This window comes from Sparus aurata, chromosome 17 (genome assembly GCF_900880675.1).
Source record: "Sparus aurata chromosome 17, fSpaAur1.1, whole genome shotgun sequence".
In the NCBI taxonomy this organism is placed as follows: domain Eukaryota; kingdom Metazoa; phylum Chordata; class Actinopteri; order Spariformes; family Sparidae; genus Sparus; species Sparus aurata.
This window is the reverse complement of record NC_044203.1, coordinates 2,276,635-2,299,850: the sequence shown is the minus strand read 5'-3', so window position 1 is coordinate 2,299,850 and position 23,216 is coordinate 2,276,635. Positions and strand designations below refer to the sequence as shown.

General features: G+C 42.6%; 1 protein-coding gene and 1 long non-coding RNA gene across 4 annotated transcripts in view; both read left to right on the top strand.

The window, feature by feature from the left end:
• The window catches only part of cdk14 (cyclin dependent kinase 14), a 485,271-nt gene that overhangs the window by 375,585 nt on the left and 86,470 nt on the right, over nt 1-23,216 (top strand). For all 3 annotated transcript variants that reach the window (XM_030394396.1, XM_030394398.1, XM_030394397.1), the window contains one exon: nt 7,967-8,015. In XM_030394396.1, coding sequence (XP_030250256.1) covers nt 7,967-8,015 — 49 coding nt within the window. The remainder of the gene's footprint in view (nt 1-7,966; nt 8,016-23,216) is intronic.
• Nucleotides 20,966-22,559, top strand: LOC115567633 (uncharacterized). The gene is made up of 2 exons (XR_003981239.1): nt 20,966-21,123; nt 21,555-22,559. It is a non-coding gene; the product is annotated as an uncharacterized LOC115567633 (long non-coding RNA).

Sequence of the window (23,216 nt, the reverse complement as noted above, 5' to 3'; positions counted from 1 at the left end):
AAAAAATGAGACACTACTGAGATATCTTTTCCAATTTTTGTTTCCTCTGGGTCCTGCCTAAAGCATGCAGTAGTGCACCCAATTCTTAAAAAACCGAGCCTTGACCCTACTGATTTTCAAAAATTTTAGACCTATTTCTAAATGACCATTTTTATCAAAAGTTTTAGAGAAGACTGTTCACTTAGAGCCGATTTCTTTTATGAATACTTATGATGTCTTTGAAAAATTTCAATCGTGTTTCCGTCCACGTCACAGTACTGAATCTGCCCTAATCAAAGTCACAAACGACATTTTACTTACAGCTGATGCTGGTGATTGCTCATTTTTATTTCTTCTAGATCTGAGCCCTGCTTTCGACACTGTGGATCACTAAATCCTACTGAATCGCCTTGAGAAGTGGGTCGGCATCAGGGATACTACTCTAAGATGGTTTAAATTGTACCTATCAGACAGGTCCTTCTCAGTAGCTATGGGCAATGCCTCCTCATCAGTGGCCCCTTTGACCTGTGGTGTTCCCCAAGGCTCCATCCTTGGCCCCTTGTTATTCTCTATATACATGCTACTACTGGAAGATATCATAAACACAAAATCCAGTACCATTGTTATGCAGATGACACACACATTTATGTCCCATTAAAAACTGGTGATGGTGGCAATTTCAATCATCTTTTATCTTGTCTGTCAGACATAAAACGCTGTTTGTCCAAAAAACTTCTCCAGTTAAATGAATGCAAATCGGAAATAATTCTCTTCGGTCCCCCCAAGTCCATCCCCATTTTACAGAATCATCTTGGAAACCTGTCTTCAAATGTCAAATCTACAGCCAGAAACCTGGGTGTAACATTTGACAGCAACCTGTCTTTTGACAAACAAATAGCTAACATTGTCCAGTTATGTTTCTATCACTATCCCTCTCGCAGCCTGATCTTGAGAAGGTCATCCATGCTTTTATTACTTCCAGACTAGATTATTGTAATGCATTGTACTCAGGGTTGAGCAAAAAAGCCATCTCACGCCTTCAGCTGGTACAAAACGCAGCTGCCCGGCTTTTAACAAATACTAGAAGACATGAGAATATCAGACCTGTTTTAGCCTCTCTTCACTGGTTGCCAGTAAGTTTTAGAATTGATTTTAAGATTTTACTGATCAGTTTTAAAGCACTTCATGGTTCAGCCCCCAGCTACATTGCTGAATTGCTACTCCCCTATGAGCCAGGGCGCAGCCTCAGATCCTCAGGCACGGCTCTGGTGTTCCTGAGTACCTGCTCAGGACTAAAGGTGGCCGGGCTTTTGCAGTCAAGGCCCCTCAGCTCTGGAACTCCCTGCCTGAGAGTCTGAGACTTGCAGAATCAGTAACATCTTTTAAATCACTTCTTAGAGCTCCTTTTTTTAAAGAAGCATTTTACTAATTTAAGCACACTGCTTCATTTTCAACATGTCTGTTTGTCTATTATTATTGACAATGCTTATATCTTATATACGGAGCCCTGGAGGTGACATGGATGTTTTTTTTTTTTATCTTGTGAGTGCGACTTACTATCTCGCACGCGCGTCTTACTGTATCTTGCGCGCCCGACTTACTATCTCGCACGCGCGTCTTACTGTATCTTGCGCGCCCGACTTACTATCTCGCACGCGCGTCTTACTGTATCTCGCATGTGCGAGATATTAATTCAAGCGCATTTTGATGTAATTAAACAGTGCAGTCAGTTAAATGCAGTCTTATTATCATGGATCGAGACCATCTCAGAATTTTAATTGATTAATTAATTAATTAAAGTTAATAAAGTGTGTTATTGTTATTGTGTAACGGTAAGAGGTACATGTAACAGGTATTTTGATGATCCATGATGAGTGTCCAGGTGTTTTAATAGCCATTTTAATAGGTGTTTTAATGGCTATTATGCTAGCCATGATGATGGAGGAGTTGTCAAGGTAATAGTAGTTTGGTTATGATTAATTTATGAAATAACGTTGCAGCAGTCACAACCGGCAGTCAGGACAAACGATTAACAATGGATGCAGGTGCATATAGTATCATATTCATCTGAAAGTTGTTACAGAAAACCTACATTTACTAAAATACCTTCAATTTCCACGACATTCTCACACAGACCACATTCTCTCGGCTTTCACAGTACACTAAACACGTTTGTTGTCTTCTGTTATTATATAAAACAGATATACTATTGCTCTTTATACCACAAGGGGGCGCTGTTGTATAAGACAGGTCATAGTTAACACGCTGCACGTAGAGAGGTCAGAGTGCAACAACATGGCGACTATGTACGATACGACGCTGCTACTGAGAACAATGTTACAGTATAAGTTGTTGAAGTAAACGGCACTTGTTCATGATTCCAGCGTCCCATCATTGTTGAGTTAACACCACAACGTTCATTTCATTCATTCATTTGAGCCAGAGTGCCACTGCATCTTACTTACGAGTCACGAGTGCGAGTTATTATCTCGCACGCGCCAGTTACTATCTCGCACGCGCATGATAGTAACTGGCGCGTGAGAGATAGTAAGTTGCACTCGTGAGATAAAAAAAAAACCTATCCATGTCACCTCCAGGGCTACATACTTCTATTATCATTGGATATTTTATTCTTTTATTTTCTATATTATTTCTTCCATGTAAGTTTTGTTTTATTTAATATGCCTGATTTTGTTTGCCTAAGTCCTGAAATGTTTTAATCCCTGTTCAACCATGTAAAGCACTTTGTAACTGTGTTTTGAAAAGTGCTTTATAAATAAAGTTTATTATTATTATTATTAGTAGTAGTAGTAGTCAACAAACAGCATCATGAAGCCCAAGGAACACACCAGACAAGTCAGGGATAAAGTTGTGGAGAAGTTTAAAGCATGATTAGGATATGAAAAAATATCTCAAGCTTTGAACATCTCACAGAGCACTGTTCAATCCATCACCTGAAAATGGAAAGAGTATGGCACAACTGCAAACCTACCAAGACATGGCCGTCCACCTAAACTGACAGGCTGGGCAAGGAGAGCATTGATCAGAGAAGCAGCCAAGAGGCCCATGATAACTCTGGAGGAGCTGCAGAGATCCCCAGCTCAGGTGGGAGAATCTGTCCACAGGACAGCTATTAGTCATGCACTCCACAAATGGGGCCTTTATGGAAGAGTGGCAAGAAGAGAGCCATTGTTGAAACAAAGCCATGCAGTTTGCCACAAGTCATGTGGGGGGGCTCAACATCCATGTGGAGAAGGTGCTCTGGTCAGATGAGACCAAAATTGATGTTTTTGGCCCAAATGCAAAACGCTATGTGTGGCAGAAAACTAACACTGCACATCACCCTGAAGACACCATCCCCACCCTGAAACATGGTGGTGGCAGCATCATGCTGTGGGGATGCTTTTCTTCAGCAGGGACAGGGAAGCTGGTCTGAGTTGGTGGGAAGATGGATGGAGCCAAATACAGGACAATATTGAAAGAAAACCTGTTAGAGTCTGCAAAAGACTTGAGACTGGGGCGGAGGTTCACCTTCCAGCAGGATAACGAGCCTAAACATACAGCCAGAGCTACAATGGAATGGTTTAGATCAAAGCATATTCATGTGTTAGAATGGCCCAGTCAAAGTCCTAAATCCAATTGAGAATCTCTGGTAACACTTGAAAATTGCTGTTCACAGACACTCTCCATCCAATCAGACTAAGCTTGATCTAATTTGCAGGGAAGAATGGGCAAATATTTCAGTCTCTATATGTGCATCGCTGGTAGAGACTTACCCCAAAAGACTTGCAGCTGTCATTGCAGCAAAAGGTGGTTATCCAAAGTATTGACTCAGGGGGATGAATACTTTTACACACCACACTTTTCTGTTTTTTATTTGTAAAAAGAATGTAAAACCATGTATCATTTTCCTTCCACTTTGTGTTGGTCTATCACATAAAGTCCCAATAAAATACATTTACATTTGTTGTTAAAACATGACAAAAAGTTCAAGGGGGGTGAATACTTTTGCAAGCCACTGTATCTGCACACTTAAAACACTGTGGCTCTATCACTTTTCTGATTATGATTCATTACATTTGTACCATATTTTTTCAACATTCATAATAACTTCTGACTTTAGCCCAACCTTTACAACAGTGCATTAAGTCTGGATTTACAGTTTTTTTCGATTGCTAAGATGCATTGGTCGAAACTGAAGCGACATGTTCAAAACTCTTAATACAGTCTGCATTTCCATCATGCAGCTCAGCTCAACAGTTAATCTCATGCCCAGAAGTGTGTCTCACCAACAAACACTTCATACTTGTCTCAAAAGAAGCTCATTCAACAAAACACTAGCACATTGTCTCACTTTGGAAACACGCAGAATCACTCTTAACAAACGGAACGACAAAATACTAACAACAAAGAACATTACATCAAATACATCTTATATTTCAAGTTAGAATGACAAATTATAGTAAGAGATAAAACTAAAAAACAACACATGTATACTGTAATATTCAGCCCTGTCATCTGCATTCGGCCACATGTTTTCCTTGACGTCACATCTTATATCTTCTCTGGCAAGGCACCTAGAATCTTCTTGAATGTCTGATCCATCCCTGGCAGGCTTCGGGAGAAACATCTCCACAACTAGCATTCATTGCATCCAGCAAGGAGAGCTGGTTGTGTGAAGAGCCTTCCTCTCCTGGCTGCTCTTCTCTCTCTACCAACTTCACTCGCTGCTCTTTGATCCATACTTGCACAGGAAAAAGAATCAGAAGCCACTCCTTTTGTATATGCTTTCTAATGAGGCCAAACGCAGATCACCTGAATCAGTTTTCAGCTGAAAACTACCATCAGCTGTTTGGAATTGCATCTTCGTTTTATTTATTTTTATTGTCAATATTTTGATATAATTTTCTATAGATTTCAATGTGGCTGCAGCAGAAATTCCCAGGATTTTTTCCCCTATCATTCTGTTTTGAGTGTGTTTTTAACTGCTTTGAACAAAGTGTGTTAGCATTTGAAGAATGTGCTGTTAAAGCATAGTGTTTTGTAGGTGTGAACTAGTGAATGAGAAAAGACTTCATCCATTTCAGTGATTGTGGTCACTGAATGCACTTTGTCTGAAAGCAATGAAAAGTGAGACACAGTTTAGCCCACATGCATTTCTGTTTTGCAGACTGTGCTAAGAGTTTTGAACATGTCGCTTCAGTTTCGACCAATGCGTCTTAGCAATCGAAAAAAACTGTAAGACATGACTTCAGAGTAGAGACCCCACTTACGCCATCTTTTCACATTTTTGTGGTTATGAAAGGCTTCCACAGATATTTCCTAATTTCCAGCCATCTTTCTCTCATGGCTCTCTCCCTCTGTTCCACAGTCTTACTTAGTGATATACTTAGTCAGGCTTCCATGCTCCATTCTGTACAAGTGTATCTTTAAACAGATTCTTTATTATCACCGTTTTCTGAAGCAGAGAGTGCTTAAGAGTTTCTCTTAATGATCATTTGTTTCGAGTTATATTACACCAGACTGAACAGCATCCATCCAACCTGCATACATAATTATATAATGAACATAAAAGCAAAGACGCACAGAAAACTATAACCAATCTGCATACATCATAGACAAGAGAAATCAGAATGTTATTTTGTAACCTGTCCAAGTTGAAACTCGTTGAGAATTAGTTTTTCCAAGCTCAGTTAAGGTGATTAAATTTTTTATAGATTAAAAATGATCAATGCAACTCCCTATAATTGGTGAAATAGGACAATTCCACCATTTCAGATTAGGTATAATTTTGAGTTGTGAATGTATAGAGTGTATGTTGTGCTAAACAGAATCAAGACACTTTAAAGGTCCCATATTATGCTGATTTTCTCTTTAAAGTTTTTGTTTTGGGTGTCTGCTAGAAAATCTGTACAATTGTTTTTCTCATGTTATCCATTGCTGCAGAACCTCTATGCACCCCCTGTCTGAACACTCTGTTTTAGTGCCTGCATCCTTTAAGGCCCCCCCCCCCCCCCCCCCCTAAAAAGCCCAGTCTTCTCTGATTGGTCAATCTTCACATGCCTGAGCAGGCACCACTCACCAGCTATATCAGCTGGTTTTGCAACCATGACCGTGCTTAAGGTGTGGCTTTCTATGCAGTTGTGACTTCACAACCTGACAGAAGACCTGATGGCTCAGTTGAAGGCACAGTTTGTGTCTGCAGCCCTGTGTGTATTGAGCATTATAATACTTAGTATTTATATAGTACATAGACCTGCTCTGTAATCAAATATCAAATCAATTTTTTAACTGTTTTAATTTGGGAACCCCAGGTGCTCTTCAGTGACCTTGAAACTAGAGCTTACATTTTGTTTTGCTAGCACTTAAAACATGTTCATGTTTATCATGTCTATTCAAGTGTCATTACCTTTCCTTCGACCTCCATTCATCTAATTCTGGGTACTCTGGCTGGCAGCCGTTAAACTCTGCTACCCAGAAAGCTGTGGCCAGTTCAGAGCAGCCCTGGCACTCAACTGAGTGGCTGGGCTCACTGCTGGTTAGCTGGCAGGCTGAAGACTGAAACTATAAGACAGTTGGGTAGTTGGCTATAGGATTAGCTGGCAGTGTGGGAGGCGGGCTAGTTCACTGGGTGGCTGACTAGCTTGTGTGGTAGCCAGTCAGTTGGCAGCTAAGACTGACTGTGTGTCCACATGGCAGTTTTGGCTGAGATTGAGAAAACAGTGCAGAGCCTCAGACACTCTTAACATAATAAACATAACTGTGGAAATATGGAGAGAATGTCTCACCAAATTATTCTCAAAATTATGACAATTTAATGTGGGCTGGCCATGGAGAAGAAGTACACAGCTCATACATTATTTCTCAACAGCATTTCTGAAATGATATGAGCCACTCCTTAATTTGGCAAACTAGTATACAAAACAACATGCATTGCAATAACAATTTCCAATGTTTTAATTGGTTTGCCTGTTGTCTCATAGTCATCTTATAGAAAGGTGTGTTTGACACAGCCTACCAGCATGTTAATATGCCAAGGTAGGAAAAGTATACATGTAATTAATTACTTTCATGATGGCTACATTCCTTTAAAATGATATGGCACACTTGCATGGCTTTCTCAGACACTGCAATTGAACCTTTACAGATCAGTCCATTTACTGTAAAGATGCTTTGAAAAGGTACATGCATGTAGTGTTATTATTATAATTATAATTATTTCACTCAGGAGGGATTGCTCTGTTTTGCATAACAACATCATTTTTTTGACAGAAACAACATACTTGTCAATGTATCATTTATTTTGTCTGAGCCATTTTGGTTGGTTTAGGTTTTGAACAGGATTTACTTATTCTAATGCAACACACCTCTGTGGTAGAGTTTACACCACAATCTTTTGTGGTGAGTTTTGTGTTTTTATGAACAATTTTGTTACTACTTTATAGCCAACTTCATATAATGAAAAAGACCAACGTAGTGAGAAACATTAAAAAAAGGCAAAGGACCAATGGAATTACCTGCACCATCAGTGCTGCACACACGGCTTCCATATTTCAAATGAGAAGCCTTTAGGGAATCGGAGGGACATGTCCTTTGAGCCACTGGAAACATTAATACTAAAAGCTTACAGGGACAAACTGTAAAGAGGCACAATCGAATGTTGTACAAAAAACAAATGTTTATTGTTTAATTTTTGAAGTATAGTTTCTAACCAAGCTACATCACAAATCAATGGACAGAACAATGACAAGCAGCGATTATAAAAAACAGTAACCCCCCACACACAAACACACACAACACAATGCATCCTACTAGGTAGTTTAGATATTTTGTCATCTATCAGATGTTTTTTTTTCTTAGAACTATAGCCTATATGTTTTTTTTTTAGATGTAATCAGCCTTTAGCATGTGTGTAACTTAATGTGGTGAGATACATGTACATGAGCTCAATAACTGAATTCTTGGTTATGTTGTCTTCTAACCACAGACCGCTTTACAGTGTACAGCGCCAAGAAGCTCCGACAAGCATGGAATAAGTAAGTGAACCATTCAAATATGTGTTTTGTGTGTGAGTGTGTAAATGTATAGTGTTATGTCACTGATGGACACACTATACTATGTATCGTATCCTTCCTTTGCTTGAACTCCCACAGGTAGTGAAGAGACTGTCACTGCAGCTTACACACTGTTACACACTTTCTGTCACTCAAATGCTCTTCCCCTAGCCTCCAACCTTCCTTTAGCAGGCGTGTGTGCTCCTGCTCTAGGACATGAAGCACATATGGCAGGGAAATGGTATGGTGGCACCGCTGGGGCTACCCTCAGATATGTGCAACTGTTTGCCCTAGGCATACATCTGGAGCAGAGAGTACAGAGGGCAAAGGGGAGTTTGTCTCTTTTCCTCAGGGAATTTTAAAGCAGCACCAGACAAGTGATTTATGTAAAACTCCAGCTGTCTAATCAGTTTAGATAATTCAGCAAAGATTTAGTCCCGCTAACAAAAGCCCACATCACACAGAACTTCAGTGAGTTACAATAATTACATAGGTCATTGGTGTCCTTAATCCGAGGTGAAAATGGGTAGAGTCATCTGGGAAAAATTGTTCCCAAAATGATGGACTGGAATGTGCCTTCGCTGTATGAATCAGCTTCTCAGTCATTTTGTGTTGCACTTTTTCTATCTCAGGTCAACAGTTGGAATCCAGTGGAGATGATGAGAGTTTTGATAACATTTTTGGCAACAATACTTTTGGCTCAGTACGTTTGATTTGAAGACTATAATTATTCTGGGCAAATTAGCCTCACCTAACAATGAGGAAATGGCTGTTATGGTGAAGTTTCTCAAAGTCACAGCTAGTAGTACAATTTACTCAGCCAACAAGCTAACACTTGAGCAATAATATCTCAGCCCAGTGTGTTAGGTCAACTAAACATCACTGTCTTTCACATTAAACTGCATGAACACTAAATCTGAGACATATGAGTGCATGATTGATTAATGTATATATAAAAACATCACTGCAACATCTGCTTTACCACATATTGACCAGGTAAGTTTTAAAATGCTGTTTATTCCATTGTGACCATTTATTTTAGAAATTATGTTCCAGCTCATGATGTGGAAGTGACTTTGTACCTTGTGTTGATTATTATTAGTTATTACATGGCTCTTCTTAATGCTTCAGAATGCTCCATTCACTTGAATGGGCCTTCCCAATGTTCGGCGGTCAATTATTTTCGTATAATTGACCGCTGCTAAGCATATTTGACCGTTGTCAAGGAAAGTGGCCTTTTTGCCTCTGATTCACGTATTTCGTAGCACTCCGCACTCTAAAATCTTTGCTCTGCAAGTAGTCCGGTCACTTATCACCCCAGCGTCTTCGGTTGCTAAGCGTCGTCAGCTGATCTGTAGTCTACTTCATATCTGAAAAAACGTACTCCTAGGCCACTAGTGTGGATGAGTTTCACATTAACTTTAATATTCTTGGAACATACGGTGATTTAAACTCTTGGCAAAAGGCTGAGTTGTCGTCACCGATCAAGAAAAGAAAAAGAGAGGAAAGCAGCGAAGAGGGATAAGCGAATCGGCATCGGTTTGGCGAACTATATTTCTCTGCTGAAAAACACTATGAACGGTAACAGATAAATTGTAAAAAGACACACTGTGTCAAGTTTTCTTTCGTGCTGGCAAGTAACCATGTAATAAGCGGGAAAATGTATCAGACAGGTTCGTCCTGTCGGGACTTATTTTCCTGATAGTGACCGCCGTTCTATACATTATCCCTTACTTGGTGATTTGTTAATTTTTAACAGGGGGGATGGCCAAATGGGAGCACCACCGTGCCCCGATGTACACCTCCCAAAGGACATTGTTGCAGGACATCTTAACCATAACTGTGACATTTCTAAATCTACAATTCCATTTTATCCAGTTATTTCCCTTCTCTACCTATTACAATTGTCTTTTAATAACTGAATTTAATCCATCCATCCATCCATCCATCCATTTTCTTCCGCTTATCCGGGGCCGGGTCGCGGGGGCAGCTGCCTGAGCAGGGACACCCAGACTTCCCTCTCCCCGGATACTGCCTCCAGCTCTTCCGGGAGGACCCCAAGGCGTTCCCAGGCCAGCTGAGTGACATAGTCACACCAGCGTGTCCTGGGTCTTCCTCGGGGTCTCCTCCCGGAGGGACATGCCAGGAACACCTCCCGAGGGAGGCGTCCCGGGGGCATCCGAAACAGATGCCCGAGCCACCTCAGCTGGCTCCTCTCGATGTGGAGGAGCAGCGGCTCTACTCTGAGCTCCTCCCGGGTGACAGAGCTCTTCACCCTATCTCTAAGGGAGCGCCCTGCCACCCTGCGGAGGAAACTCATTTCGGCCGCTTGTATCCGGGATCTTATTCTTTCGGTCATGACCCAGAGTTCATGGCCATAGGTGAGGGTCGGAACGTAGATTGACTGGTAAATCGAGAGCGTCGCCTTTCGGCTCAGCTCTCTCTTCACCACGACAGACCGATACAAAGACCGCATTACTGCGGCCGCTGCACCGATCCGTCTGTCAATCTCACGCTCCGTCCTTCCCTCACTCGTGAACAAGACCCCAAGATACTTAAACTCCTCCACTTGAGGCAGGAACTCTCCTCCCACCTGGAGGGAGCAGGCCACCTTTTTCCGGTCGAGAACCATGGCCTCGGATTTGGAGGTGCTGATTCTCATCCCAGCCGCTTCACACTCAGCTGCAAACCGCCCCAGGGCATGCTGGAGGTCCCGGCTCGAAGGAGCCAACAAGACCACGTCATCCGCGAAAAGCAGAGACGAGATCCATTGGCTCCCGAACCAGATCCCCTCCGGCCCGTGGCTGCGCCTAGAAATTCTGTCCATAAAAGTAATGAACAGAACCGGTGACAAAGGGCAGCCCTGCCGGAGTCCAACATGCACTGGGAACAGGTCTGACTTACTGCCGGCAATGCGAACCAGGCTCCTGCTCCGGCAGTACAGGGACCGCACGGCCCTTAACAGAGGGCCCCCGACCCCGTACTCCCGGAGCACCCCCCACAGTATGCCACGAGGGACACGGTCGAATGCCTTCTCCAAGTCCACAAAACACATGTGGACTGGTTGGGCAAACTCCCATGAACCCTCGAGCACCCTGCGGAGGGTATAGAGCTGGTCCAGTGTTCCACGGCCAGGACGAAAACCGCATTGTTCCTCCTGGATCCGAGGTTCGACTATCGGCCGAATTCTCCTCTCCAGTACCCTGGAATAGACTTTCCCGGGGAGGCTGAGGAGTGTGATCCCCCGATAGTTGGAGCACACCCTCCGGTCCCCCTTTTTAAATAGGGGGACCACCACCCCGGTCTGCCAGTCCAGAGGCACTGTCCCCGACTGCCACGCGATGCTGTAGAGACGTGTCAGCCAAGACAGCCCCACAACATCCAGAGACTTGAGGTACTCAGGGCGGATCTCATCCACCCCCGGTGCTTTGCCACTGAGGAGCTTACGGACTACCTCAGTGACTTCGGCTTGGGTGATGGATGGGTCAACCTCTGAGTCCCCAGCCTCTGCTTCCTCAATGGAAGGCGTGTCAGTGGGATTGAGGAGATCCTCGAAGTATTCCTTCCACCGCCCGACGATGTCCCCAGTCGAGGTCAACAGCTCCCCACCTCCACTGTAAACAGTGTTGGTGGAGGACTGTTTCCCCCTCCTGAGGCGCCGGATGGTTTGCCAGAATTTCTTCGAGGCCGACCGGTAGTCCTTCTCCATGGCCTCCCCGAACTCTTCCCAGACCCGAGTTTTTGCTTCCGAGACTGCCCGTGCTGCCGCACGCTTGGCCTGCCGGTACCCGTCAGCTGCCTCAGGAGTCCCCCGGGCCAGCCAGGCCCGGTAGGACTCCTTCTTCAGCTTGACGGCAACCCTTACTTCCGGGGTCCACCACCGGGTTCGGGGATTGCCACCGCGACAGGCACCGGAGACCTTACGGCCACAGCTCCGGACAGCCGCGTCAACAATGGAGGTGGAGAACATGGTCCATTCGGACTCTATGTCCCCAGCCTCCCTCGGGATCTGGTCAAAGCTCTCCCGGAGGTGGGAGTTAAAGATCTCCCCGGCAGAGGGTTCTGCCAAACGTTCCCAGCAGACCCTCACGATACGTTTGGGCCTGCCAGGTCTGTCCAGCTTCCTCCCCCGCCAGCGGATCCAACTCACCACCAGGTGGTGATCAGTTGACAGCTCAGCCCCTCTCTTCACCCGAGTGTCCAAGACATACGGCCGGAGGTCAGATGACACGACCACAAAGTCGATCATTGATCTCCGGCCTAGGGTGTCCTGGTGCCACGTGCACATATGGACACCCTTATGCTTGAACATGGTGTTCGTTTTGGACAAACTGTGACTAGCACAGAAGTCCAGTAACAAAACACCACTCGGGTTCAGATCGGGGAGGCCGTTCCTCCCAATCACACCCCTCCAGGTAACACTGTCATCGCCCACGTGGGCGTTGAAGTCCCCCAGGAGAACGACGGAGTCCCCGGTTGGAGCACTCTCCAGTACCCCTCCCAGGGACTCCAAGAAGGCCGGGTACTCTGCACCGCTGTTCGGCCCATAAGCCGAGACAACGGTGAGAGCCCTATCCCCGACCCGAAGGCGCAGGGAAACGACCCTCTCGTTCACCGGGGAGAACTCCAACACATGGCGGCTGAGCTGGGGGGCTATAAGCAAGCCTACACCAGCTCGCCGCCTCTCGCCGCGGGCAACTCCAGAGTGGAAGAGAGTCCAGCCTCTCTCAAGGAGTTGGGTTCCAGAGCCCAGGCTGTGCGTGGAGGTGAGACCGACTATTTCTAGTCGGTACCGCTCAACCTGCCGCACCAGCTCAGGCTCTTTCCCCCCCAGTGAGGTGACATTCCATGTCCCCATGGCTAGAGTCACCATCCGGGGATCGGGCCGCCGGGGCCCCCGCCCACGACCGCCACCCATATCCCTCTGCACCGGCCCCTTCTGAACCCTCCCGCGAGTGGTGAGCCCACGGGAGGGCGGGCCCACGTTGCTCGTTCGGGCTGCGCCCGGCCGGGTCCCGTGGGCAGAGACCCGGCCACCAGGCGCTCGCCTGCGAGCCCCAACCCCAGGCCTGGCTCCAGGGTGGGGCCCCGGTGACGCCGATCCGGGCGACGTGTACGTCCTTGGTAGTATGACTTTCATCAGGGGCGAGTGAACCGATCTTAGTCTGACCCGTCACCTAGGACCTGTTTGCCTTGGGAGACCCTACCAGGGGCATTAAGCCCCGGACAACATAGCTCCTCGGATCATTCAGGTGCTCAAACCCCTCCACCACGATAAGGTGCCGGTTCAAGGAGGAGTAACTGAATTTAAGTATTGACTAAATACACCTTTAAATTTTATGCAGTGGACTGAGTTTATTCAGGCAGGGTTTTCTCATGTTTCTCACAATACACTACAAGCAGGGTTATTTGGAATTTTTTACCATCTAAATTCCTTGAAGGACAAACAATGAACATTGTGCAAAATAGTAGAGCCCGACCGACTTATTTATTGGCCGATTTTATTTTTTTGTAAGAGATATATCGGTATCAGCATATATATTGTGCGATATGAAGACCTTATACTTAAAAACTACAAATACAGAATGGCGAAAGTCACTCCTGCAGGCTGCATTTCAACGAGGGATAAAACAGCTGGTGTCAGGAGATGTAACAGCTACCTCACTAATGGTTAAACTATAAACCAGCACAAAAATGACAATTACCAACATAACATAAGCCACCATGTTCTGAACAGACACACTAAAAACACACAAAAAAAGTAACATTTAGTTTAAGAACATAAATAGCAAACTTACTACTGTCTGAAAAAACTCATCTCTGAAAAAACTTTAACATTACTGAAAATAAACATGTGCATCTGCTACAGGTTTTATTCCACCCTACGTTTCAGAAGCGGAGCCATTTGCCTGCCCAACTTTTTCGTTTTTATACAATAGGAGTCGGCACAGGGTAAAAGGGAAAATTGGCCGGATACTCTATGCCATTCCTATGTCTCTGACTTCCTGTTGGCGCGATCTACTCTGTGCAGCTTGTTGCAGCTTCCGTCGAAAACAAACCAGGCAGCCGAATCGCAAAGCAGCCATGCCCGGCTTGACTCCACTGATCACGGCCACTCTGCTACTAGGGGATGGAGAGTGATGTCAGGTTAAGAAGGGGGACGGCATCCCCCCTCAAATCACCTACTGATTATTATGATTGCATAAGTTTCAGTTAAACCAGTTTATGCATGTGAGATTTTCAAGCCCTGACCTGTCAGTTTCCTTATTTCTTAGTGGCACAAGCAGATTTATTATAACCTGACACATCCACACCCTTATCGAACGCAGTCAAGAGAAGAGCAGAAACATGTTTTGCATCAGGAAAATACTTCACTGCCATTCTTTGATCTTCTTAAATGAAATATTCTCTCCAGTTCTAAATGAAATATTCTCTCTAAGTTGATCCCTTGAGTTGCCATTATTGTTGCTTTTTCAAAAAGTTGCTTTTCTCACCAGTCGTCACACCTAAACCTGGTCTGTAGTAGCCAGCGGTTCCTCAAAGGACTCTTATTGGTTCCACCACTGTTTGTTTGACCACAAGCAAGTACTATGTGAATCTTGAAGATGGATTTTGAGGGAACATATAATGAAGTGATCTTTCAGACTAAGCAAGGTAAACTTTATTATATTACCAGTGTCGAGGCATTACGCAACATTTACAGGAAAGGGGGTTAAATTTCAACATTAATGATTATCAAAGGTTATAATTCAATTAAATAATACAATCTAATTTACATTAGATAGCCTTGGAAGCGCAGTGTGTGTGTGAGTGTTTATGCGTGTTTGTGCGTGCGCGTTTGTGTGTGTGTGAGCATGCGTGCTTGTTCGTGTGTGTGTGTGTGTGTGGAGTTACTGTAGAGTTACTGAACAAAATGTGGCTGACCAAAGGGAAGAACAACATGACTGATGAGGGATGGAGACCGCATGTCTATTTGTTAGGAGAGGAACAAAAAAACAATGATGAAGCTCATACCATGTGCTCACTGATGTCACATGAAGGCGAGATATGGTTGGTCTAGTGAGCAAGACTACTTCTGTGGGACAGGGGTGTAACGGTCTGACGATGTTCAGTCTGACAGCTAAACAGATCCTTCATCCATCAAATAAAAGAGAAAGGTCCCACACTTGAACACACAGAGCAATATTACAACACCAAACAGTAACATGGTAACAGGTAGTGTCTTTGGTATCTTATATGAGGAAGAAGTACTGAATTTATATGTACCAACTCTTTGTCACACTTCCACCGGAAAAACAGCCTTTGTCCGTAACAGTAGACAATGCAGTGAGTCCCCGTGACCCATAGGTGGTATTTGAGTGGGTCCCAGGGAAATTTAGTGGATCCCCAGTAAGATTTCCAGTAAGCCATCTCATGGCCGGAGTATTTTGCAGAATTTAACTACTCATAAAACTGGTTATTACAAAATGGGTTTTTCTGCATCAGACATCTTTTGGAAAACAGTTGATGCAAAATGAAAGGCAGATTAAAATTGATTGAGGTGGACTGTCCCTCAGCTGCCTCCCTCTCAGTCCCAAGCAAATAAAAATGTGAAGAAAGACAGTGAGGTGGAATGTAAATGACCATCACTTCCTCTCTGCTGCCTTTTATCCCAGGCCAGGGAACACTGAATTCAATATAAATTTATCAGTGTTGGGAATAACAGCGTTACAATAAACCGCGTTACTAACGGCGGGTAATGTAACTAATTGCTATTTCCATCGTTACAACACCGTTACTGTTACTAACTATTAAATGTGGCGCGTTACAAACTGAAGCTGATCATTGAAGCTGTTGTCATCCGACTCGGCTCTCAGCTAGAGTCAGCCGGAGCTGCAGAGCTGTTTTATTTTATTTATTTTTTTTGCTTGGCGAGGGAGGAGGGAGGGGCGGGACAACAGCATAAGTGATGGTGATTGGCACTCTAAGGTAGAGTGAGAGTTCGTAAGCCAATCAGAGGCAGTGTTCAGTTTACACACAAACCACACACGCACACAGCAGCCTCGCATACACAAACTAGCAGAGGTGAGCTGCAGCAATGGCGAGTTCGGAGGGAAAGTTAACGTTTTCAAAGTGGAAGTACAGACACTACTTTAATCTCTTTTGTCTATGTCCGTTGTAAGCAACTCAAATCTAATGAATCATCTCACAACGGCACACACTTCTACAACACTAGTGGCCAAAAACACCGTTGTTGACACTGTTGATGATGACAGCAGACCAGGTGTGGCTAACGTGAGCTCCGCTAACAAAGAAGGACACGGAGCTGTCCGAGCAGCTACAGCTGGATGTTTCTGCTCCAGCTTCACAAAAACTTGACACAGACTGAAGTGAATGCAATGATAGGCAGGTATGTTGTTGAGAACATGCTCCTGTTATCAACTGCTGACTCAGACTCCTTCAGAGCACTCACTGGCAAAAATACCGGGGAGAGCAGGTGCTGGTCCGCCATGCAGGAAGATATTTTCTAAATACATGGATGCTGAGTAGCTAAAATGAATGCCGAGCTCAAAAGGGGGAATAATTAAAAGTAATGCAATAGTTACTTTTCCTGGTAAGTAGTTACTTTTATAGTGAAGTAATTCCGTTACTAACTCAGTTACTTTTTGAAAGAAGTAACTAGTAACTATAACTAATTACTGTTTTAAAGTAACGTGCCAAACACTGGAACTTACACAGTCTCTGCCCTGAGAGTTGGCTCACCCTCTGCTATTCTCTTATTTCTGCTCTCAGTCAACCATGTAAATCGTTCAGAGTTACATTAACATCAACTCAATGCATAAATACAGAAACATACAGGGTGAAGTCATGTGGATCTACATTGTTAATATTGCAAGATATGGCACTTTTGAATTTGTGTCTTTTCTGCTTTTTCGGCCCACCTCCTCCTCATGTGGTCAATCTTTACACTCTTTACTCTTTACAGGTTTATTTTCAGCACTTGGTTGTGAAGGGTAAGAAAGAATCAGACAGTGAGGTTGTCCTGCTGATAGAAATTTCATGTCATAGAACACTTTTATATATTGTTCTACTGAACAATGAGCAATTACAGAGTTTTTCATTTAATTTTGAGGATTTGTTGCCTTCGTTTTTGAGGAAGTTACACTGATAACCACCCTCTCTTGCTATGGCCTGTTCTCTGTACCAATCAAAGTTGCCCTTATGACACCCTCATTGTCAAATGAGTCAGACAAAATTAAAGCTTTTCATAGGATGTCTTCAGACTAAAAATACAAAGGCTTTCTCCCAAAATGGCTCCTGATTTCTGCTCAGCTTAAATGAAGAGACTGTTGGGCCAGTTTCTGCTGTAGTGAGTGGAGGATACAGGCAGGTGGTTTTCTCTGGGCCACCTCCACCAGGTCCAGGTTTAGTTTTCAGAATACCATAAAAGAGCATGCACCACACACCACTGAAGAAGGAATGCCTCTTACCTGTCATCCCCTGAAGCTGTGTGATAGTTTAAGGAGATACTATCGATCATGCTGCAGATGTGTGATTATTCACTTGGTCTAGCTGACAGCAATAGCAGCACGGAATGTGCACCCTTACTGCACATCAACACTTTGCAAATGCCAACATGCTCATATCCAGGTATTTTCACATCTACACATACTGTATCTACCTGTTTGTCTCTATGCCTGCAGAGAAACTACGAAGCAAAGCCAAGTCAGGCTAAATTCCCTTACAGACACAGCCACTGTTACTGAGAATATGGATTCATTGGATTTATTGGAGGATTTTTTTGCTCCAACAGTGGTAAACGCTTAGGGGGTACTTCAGTGATTTAGTTTTTCAATTTCATATACTTGAGGGCAGGGACGTGCACATGATTATAGAGGGGCAGGGGCTCAAAGTCAGAAAACGGCCCCAATTTTTTTTCAGGCCGTAATAACACAATATGTGAATGAATGAATGAATGAATAAATTAATAAATAAAGTACTTATAGAAAGCTAAACTCTTAGCTGTGTATCCTGTGTAGCTGTGAGTGATATGCAATTGCCATTTCTTTTGTGTCAACAAATTATTGTCAACATGAGTGTATTCACATTATCATAATACTGAGGTTTGGAAAACATGCAATTCAGCTGCATTTCTTAAAAAACTATCAAACACTGGTTTATTAATCGGCTATTTATTGGAGGCCAAGTACAAACTAGAAATACAGGCTACACATCTAAAAATGTGACAAAACCAAGAAATGACTACTGTGACTGTTAGTAGGAACAGCAATGTTTACAACAGCAAAGTCACAGTAAACTCAATATCTGAAAGAAGTTTAAGATTTGTGGCAAAATAAACAGCCGACACCAGGCATGTGCACACATAACGCCCAAGGGGTGCTTGAGCCCCTGCCCTTTTTGTCTCCTATTATAAAGTGCCCTTTTGTGTGTTTTTTTAATGAATTAATAAATACCTGTTGTGTATAGCGATGTGAAAAAACGGCGTATAAAAACTCCATGGTTATCTACGTAGGTATTTCGTACGTAATATGGTGTTGAGCCTAAAGCCGCTTCTCTGTCCACTGGCTCTGCTCTGTCTCTCACAGAGGAGAGAGAGAGAGAGAAGAAACATTTATTTTAACAAATTCAGCTCTTTAATCTCCGATTTCAAAGAGCTGAATGACCAATCAAAACTAAATATACTCCTGGGAGAAGGAGACAGGGCAGCATGCCACAACCTGAGGGACAGTGAGTGACTGAGACACACACACACACACACACACACACACACACACACTGTATATAATGTATATATTATTAATGTAAATCAATCTTGATGTTGTGTTTGTGTTATTGTTTAAGTTATTATTAATGTCCTCATCTAGAATTCCACCATTCTCCTAGATGAGACGTGACAGTGGAGCGACTTGAAGCTTTGTGAGTTATAAATCCATTAACATAACTTCCTTGTGGAGGCTAACAAGTCGCCTTCCACTTATTCAACGTGCTTAAATATGAGTCATTTATTTATTTATTTATTTATGTTGTTTGTTTCGGACATGTCAATTCATAAGCATCACATTTCATCATTGTTCAAATAATACAACACACATGGCCGAAAGGGAAAAGCGGGAGAAGCCAAAGCTTATCAAGTCCCGCCCCCATTACCCACAGGATAAAATCTTCATTCTGATCTTTTCTTGTCTTTTGCAAATTACTTTTTTTCTTTTCTTCTCTTTTTTTCTTTTGTTATGACCTTTGACAAAACAAATTACAGCAGTAGCATATAGAGCTGAATTCAAGCTCTAGACAGTACATACAGATTACATGTGTGTCTGCACATGTGTCCATATTAGTACATCATGAGTGAACAACAGTCTCATCTTATGGCCTCATCTTATAGCCAGGCTTGCCACAAAGTCAGAATATCCAATTGAGAGAGAGCAAAAGTCCAGTGTATTTATTATTTGTTGAGATGGTGTTGGGATGGTGTAAGAGCCCTTTAATGCATTTTCATGTTATTCATCAGTCTCCTCTGCAGCTTTTATGGCTGCTAGCTTCGCCATGTCCTCCCGATTGGTGGCTACATCAACTCGCATCTGTATCACGAACTCGCGGATTGTTGAGATGTCAGAGCGCATCCCGACCACAGCACTCCGAGTAGTGGCGTTGTCCGCCCTCGCACTGGTCTGCTCAGTAGCGATCTTTCTCATTTTCCAATATTGCATAAAGATTCCAAATCCCAAAGCGATCGTTCCAATTGTCATGAACGTGAACATGTACACGTCCTCGACATCTTCCACATCCAGTGCGGCAAGGCAGAGGACTCTCCAATTTTCCCAACCATCCTTAACGTAGCCGGACATAAAGGTCCCGTCCGGGCATGTCGGTTCACCAGAACCCGCACGCCGTGTTGAGAACACTCTGTCGATGGCATTCATTGACCAGCTCAGCAACTCCATCGTGGATTGATCGATTGATTGATTGGTTAAGAACGTAGTTGGACAATATTAGATGAATCTCAATCGAATGACTGTTGTGTGCCGATTTACAGGGTTGAGTCCTTCACAGCTCAAAAGAACTTGTGATAACTCACAATAGTGGCACAGTGTTCGTACCTAAGTTGTCTCACATTGTTGATACACATTATAACAACATCCTGCCATGTACAACTGGCATTGGCCTTGGACCATACAATTTTCTCAGGTTCAACTTATTGTTTGGGTACAGAATGGTATTTGTTATGCTCACATGTCATATTTCAGAAGAGCGCCTATTCGTGCTTGTTAAGCTAACTGCTTGTTAATGAGAGTTAAGAATAATATTGCGCATGTAATCTGATTGGCCACCCCGTGTGTCCCTAATGGTCATTGACTCAGGGTAATGTCAATCATTGCGCTAAAGCTCTTTACCGATGCTGCATGTTAAAACGGAAGCAAAGCCAAAACCTTGTGTGACTAGACTGTGTTAACAAGTCATGAAGGCTTTTATTTTGGAAAAAAGACAAAGGAAGTAGCTCCGCGGCTGCTAATGAAGTCGTGTAACTTCACCAGCTTCGGACTTTATCTCAACGTGATGCTCCCAGGTGCACCGAGTTAAGGTAAGAACAGAACTCTACAGGTTCTTTAAGACGTTCACACCAATGTTTTGCCAACTTCTGTTCCATCTGGGTCTAATTTGGTTCAATTAGTATGGGAAACTGTTCTTGTGTGTTTTACTTTAGTTAGCTCTCCATCTGGATAAACGTAAACATCTCTCCACTGTTTCAGTAACGTTAGCAATTAGCATCCGTTGTAAGTTTCGCATTTTGTGACATTAGTTAACAGTCAACAGCAGAGTATCATATCAATGTTGCCACTGTGACGTTGGTACAGTAAAAATAACATGCTGCTTTTCATTGTGTTTGTGGACACGTTTTGAATGTAGACTACAATGAAACAGAGGCAGGAAGATATCTCCAATTACTTCACAAAGAAGAAAATTAGCAGGGAGAGAGCAGATGACCAGCAGGAGTGTGAGAGTAGTCAAGCTGAATGCAGCCAGGCAGCTAACACAGGCCAACATCTCCAGGGCCAGACCGGCCCTCATGGACCTCCAGGTGAAAATGCAGGTATTAGGGAAATGCTTTAAAATGTGTAATGTGGTGTTCTGCATGATTTTACAATTATTCAGTGAATGAAGCCATTTAAATACCTCCTTTTAATCACAGTGTCAAACTGGCACTATGCACTAAAAATTGTGTATTTAAATATTTGCAATTCATGATAAATTTATATATATATATATACATATATATATATATATATATATATATATATATATATATATATATATATATATTTATTTATATATTTATTTATATATATATATATTTATATATATATATATATATATATTTATTTATTTATTTATTTATATATATATATATATATATATATATATATATATATATATATTATGTAGACTTTATAAAAAAAAAATTAAAGTTACAGTTACAAATCGAATTATTGAAGTGTTTACTGTGTCAATCAATACTTTTAGATGCACAAAAGGAGAGGACTGACCCTGGTGATGATAATGCTGAGTCAGATAACATCTACAGCAGCTCCAGCACCCAAAGGAAACTCCAAGTTCATCCAACCAAGGGCGTAAGTTTGCATAGGGAAGGTAGGGACAAGTCACAACCAAAGTTTGGGAAAGACAGTTGTGCCTACCAATATTTTGATACATTTTAATACAACAATTTATTTTATTTTTTTTACATAATGAACTGAATATAATATTTTTCACAAACTCATTTGTAGATTAGTAAGCATATGTAGAGAACTATTTTTCCGACGTGCCCTCTCATCGCAATCTTCAGTGTAACCTGCCTGGCAACACATTTGGATATGCTGCCATTTGATTGGCTGAAGGGTGATCACGTCCTCAGAACATGAAGGTATCAAAGCGCCTCCCGAAGAAGACGCGCTGTGTGGCAGAGCTGCTGCAAGACAGCTGGACTGACGGTGAGACATCAGGCTGCTGCTGCACACTGTGCTGATGTAAATACACCAGGACATCATGAAAGGAAATCCTCACATCAGTATTTTGTTTGGTCTCAACATTTTTGCCCATTTTTTCTGCTTTGTAGATAGAAAATGCCACCGAAAAAGAAAAGAGACATCCGAAGCTATTTCACCACCCAGAGAGTGAGTAGTAGCCTGGCTGCTAGGCTGTTGTTAGTTAGCTAACTACCCACACAGTGCAAGCCTGCTAGCATAACATTAACACTCATTCTACTATGGAGAAGTGTTATTAAGGTGTTAGTGTAGTGAACGTAGGCAACTGTGTCCCTTCTAGTCTTTCAACCAATGTTAGCAATTATAAGGGTTAAACTAGTGAGTAACTGGCTAGTAACTATGAATCGCTGCACACAGGAAAAACAGCAGCATGAAGCTACACATGTAGAGCAGCTGATGATGAATCAGGAACAGAGTTTCAGGTGAGCTGTTGACAATGTCAATTAGAAATTTTGTTTGGAATAAAGATGGCATGAGCATTGCAGTTCTTTGTTTTCTTACAGTTGTAACCTATGAATCTCATCATCATGCTGGTTATGAAAATAAATGTTGGATTTACATAATTAAAGGTGTCAAGATGTTATTCTTCAAATGTTACTCAAATGTTATGGCATTTTATTCACTGATGCATATCAGTGTTTCCCCTAGGTTTTTTTGTTGGCGGGGTGGTATCAGCGGGTTGAGGGGGGGGGCTCGTCCGGCTGTGAATGTTTTACATTGAAAATTTACATTCAGAGCGACTCCTCAAACCTCAAGGTAATGAATAGAACAATTAAATTTAATTAAAACACAACAGAACAAGATTAACAAAACAGAAACACTCAAACACTTCATTGAAGGGCTGGGCTGTGCGGGGCTGAGCTGGACAGGACAGGTTGGGTAGGGGCTGGGATTTTTTGTGAGTCCGACAGATCCTACAGAACATTCCTGAATTAAAAAATAAAATTATATATATACTTATATATATATATATATATATATATATATATATATATACATATATATACTTATATATATATATATACATATATATATATATAATAATAATCTATTTAAAAATTTAGCCATCAATACAAGGCCAGCTGACTTGCTATCTTGTAAGGATCATACAAGCTGGCTTACATAACATAATAATAACAGC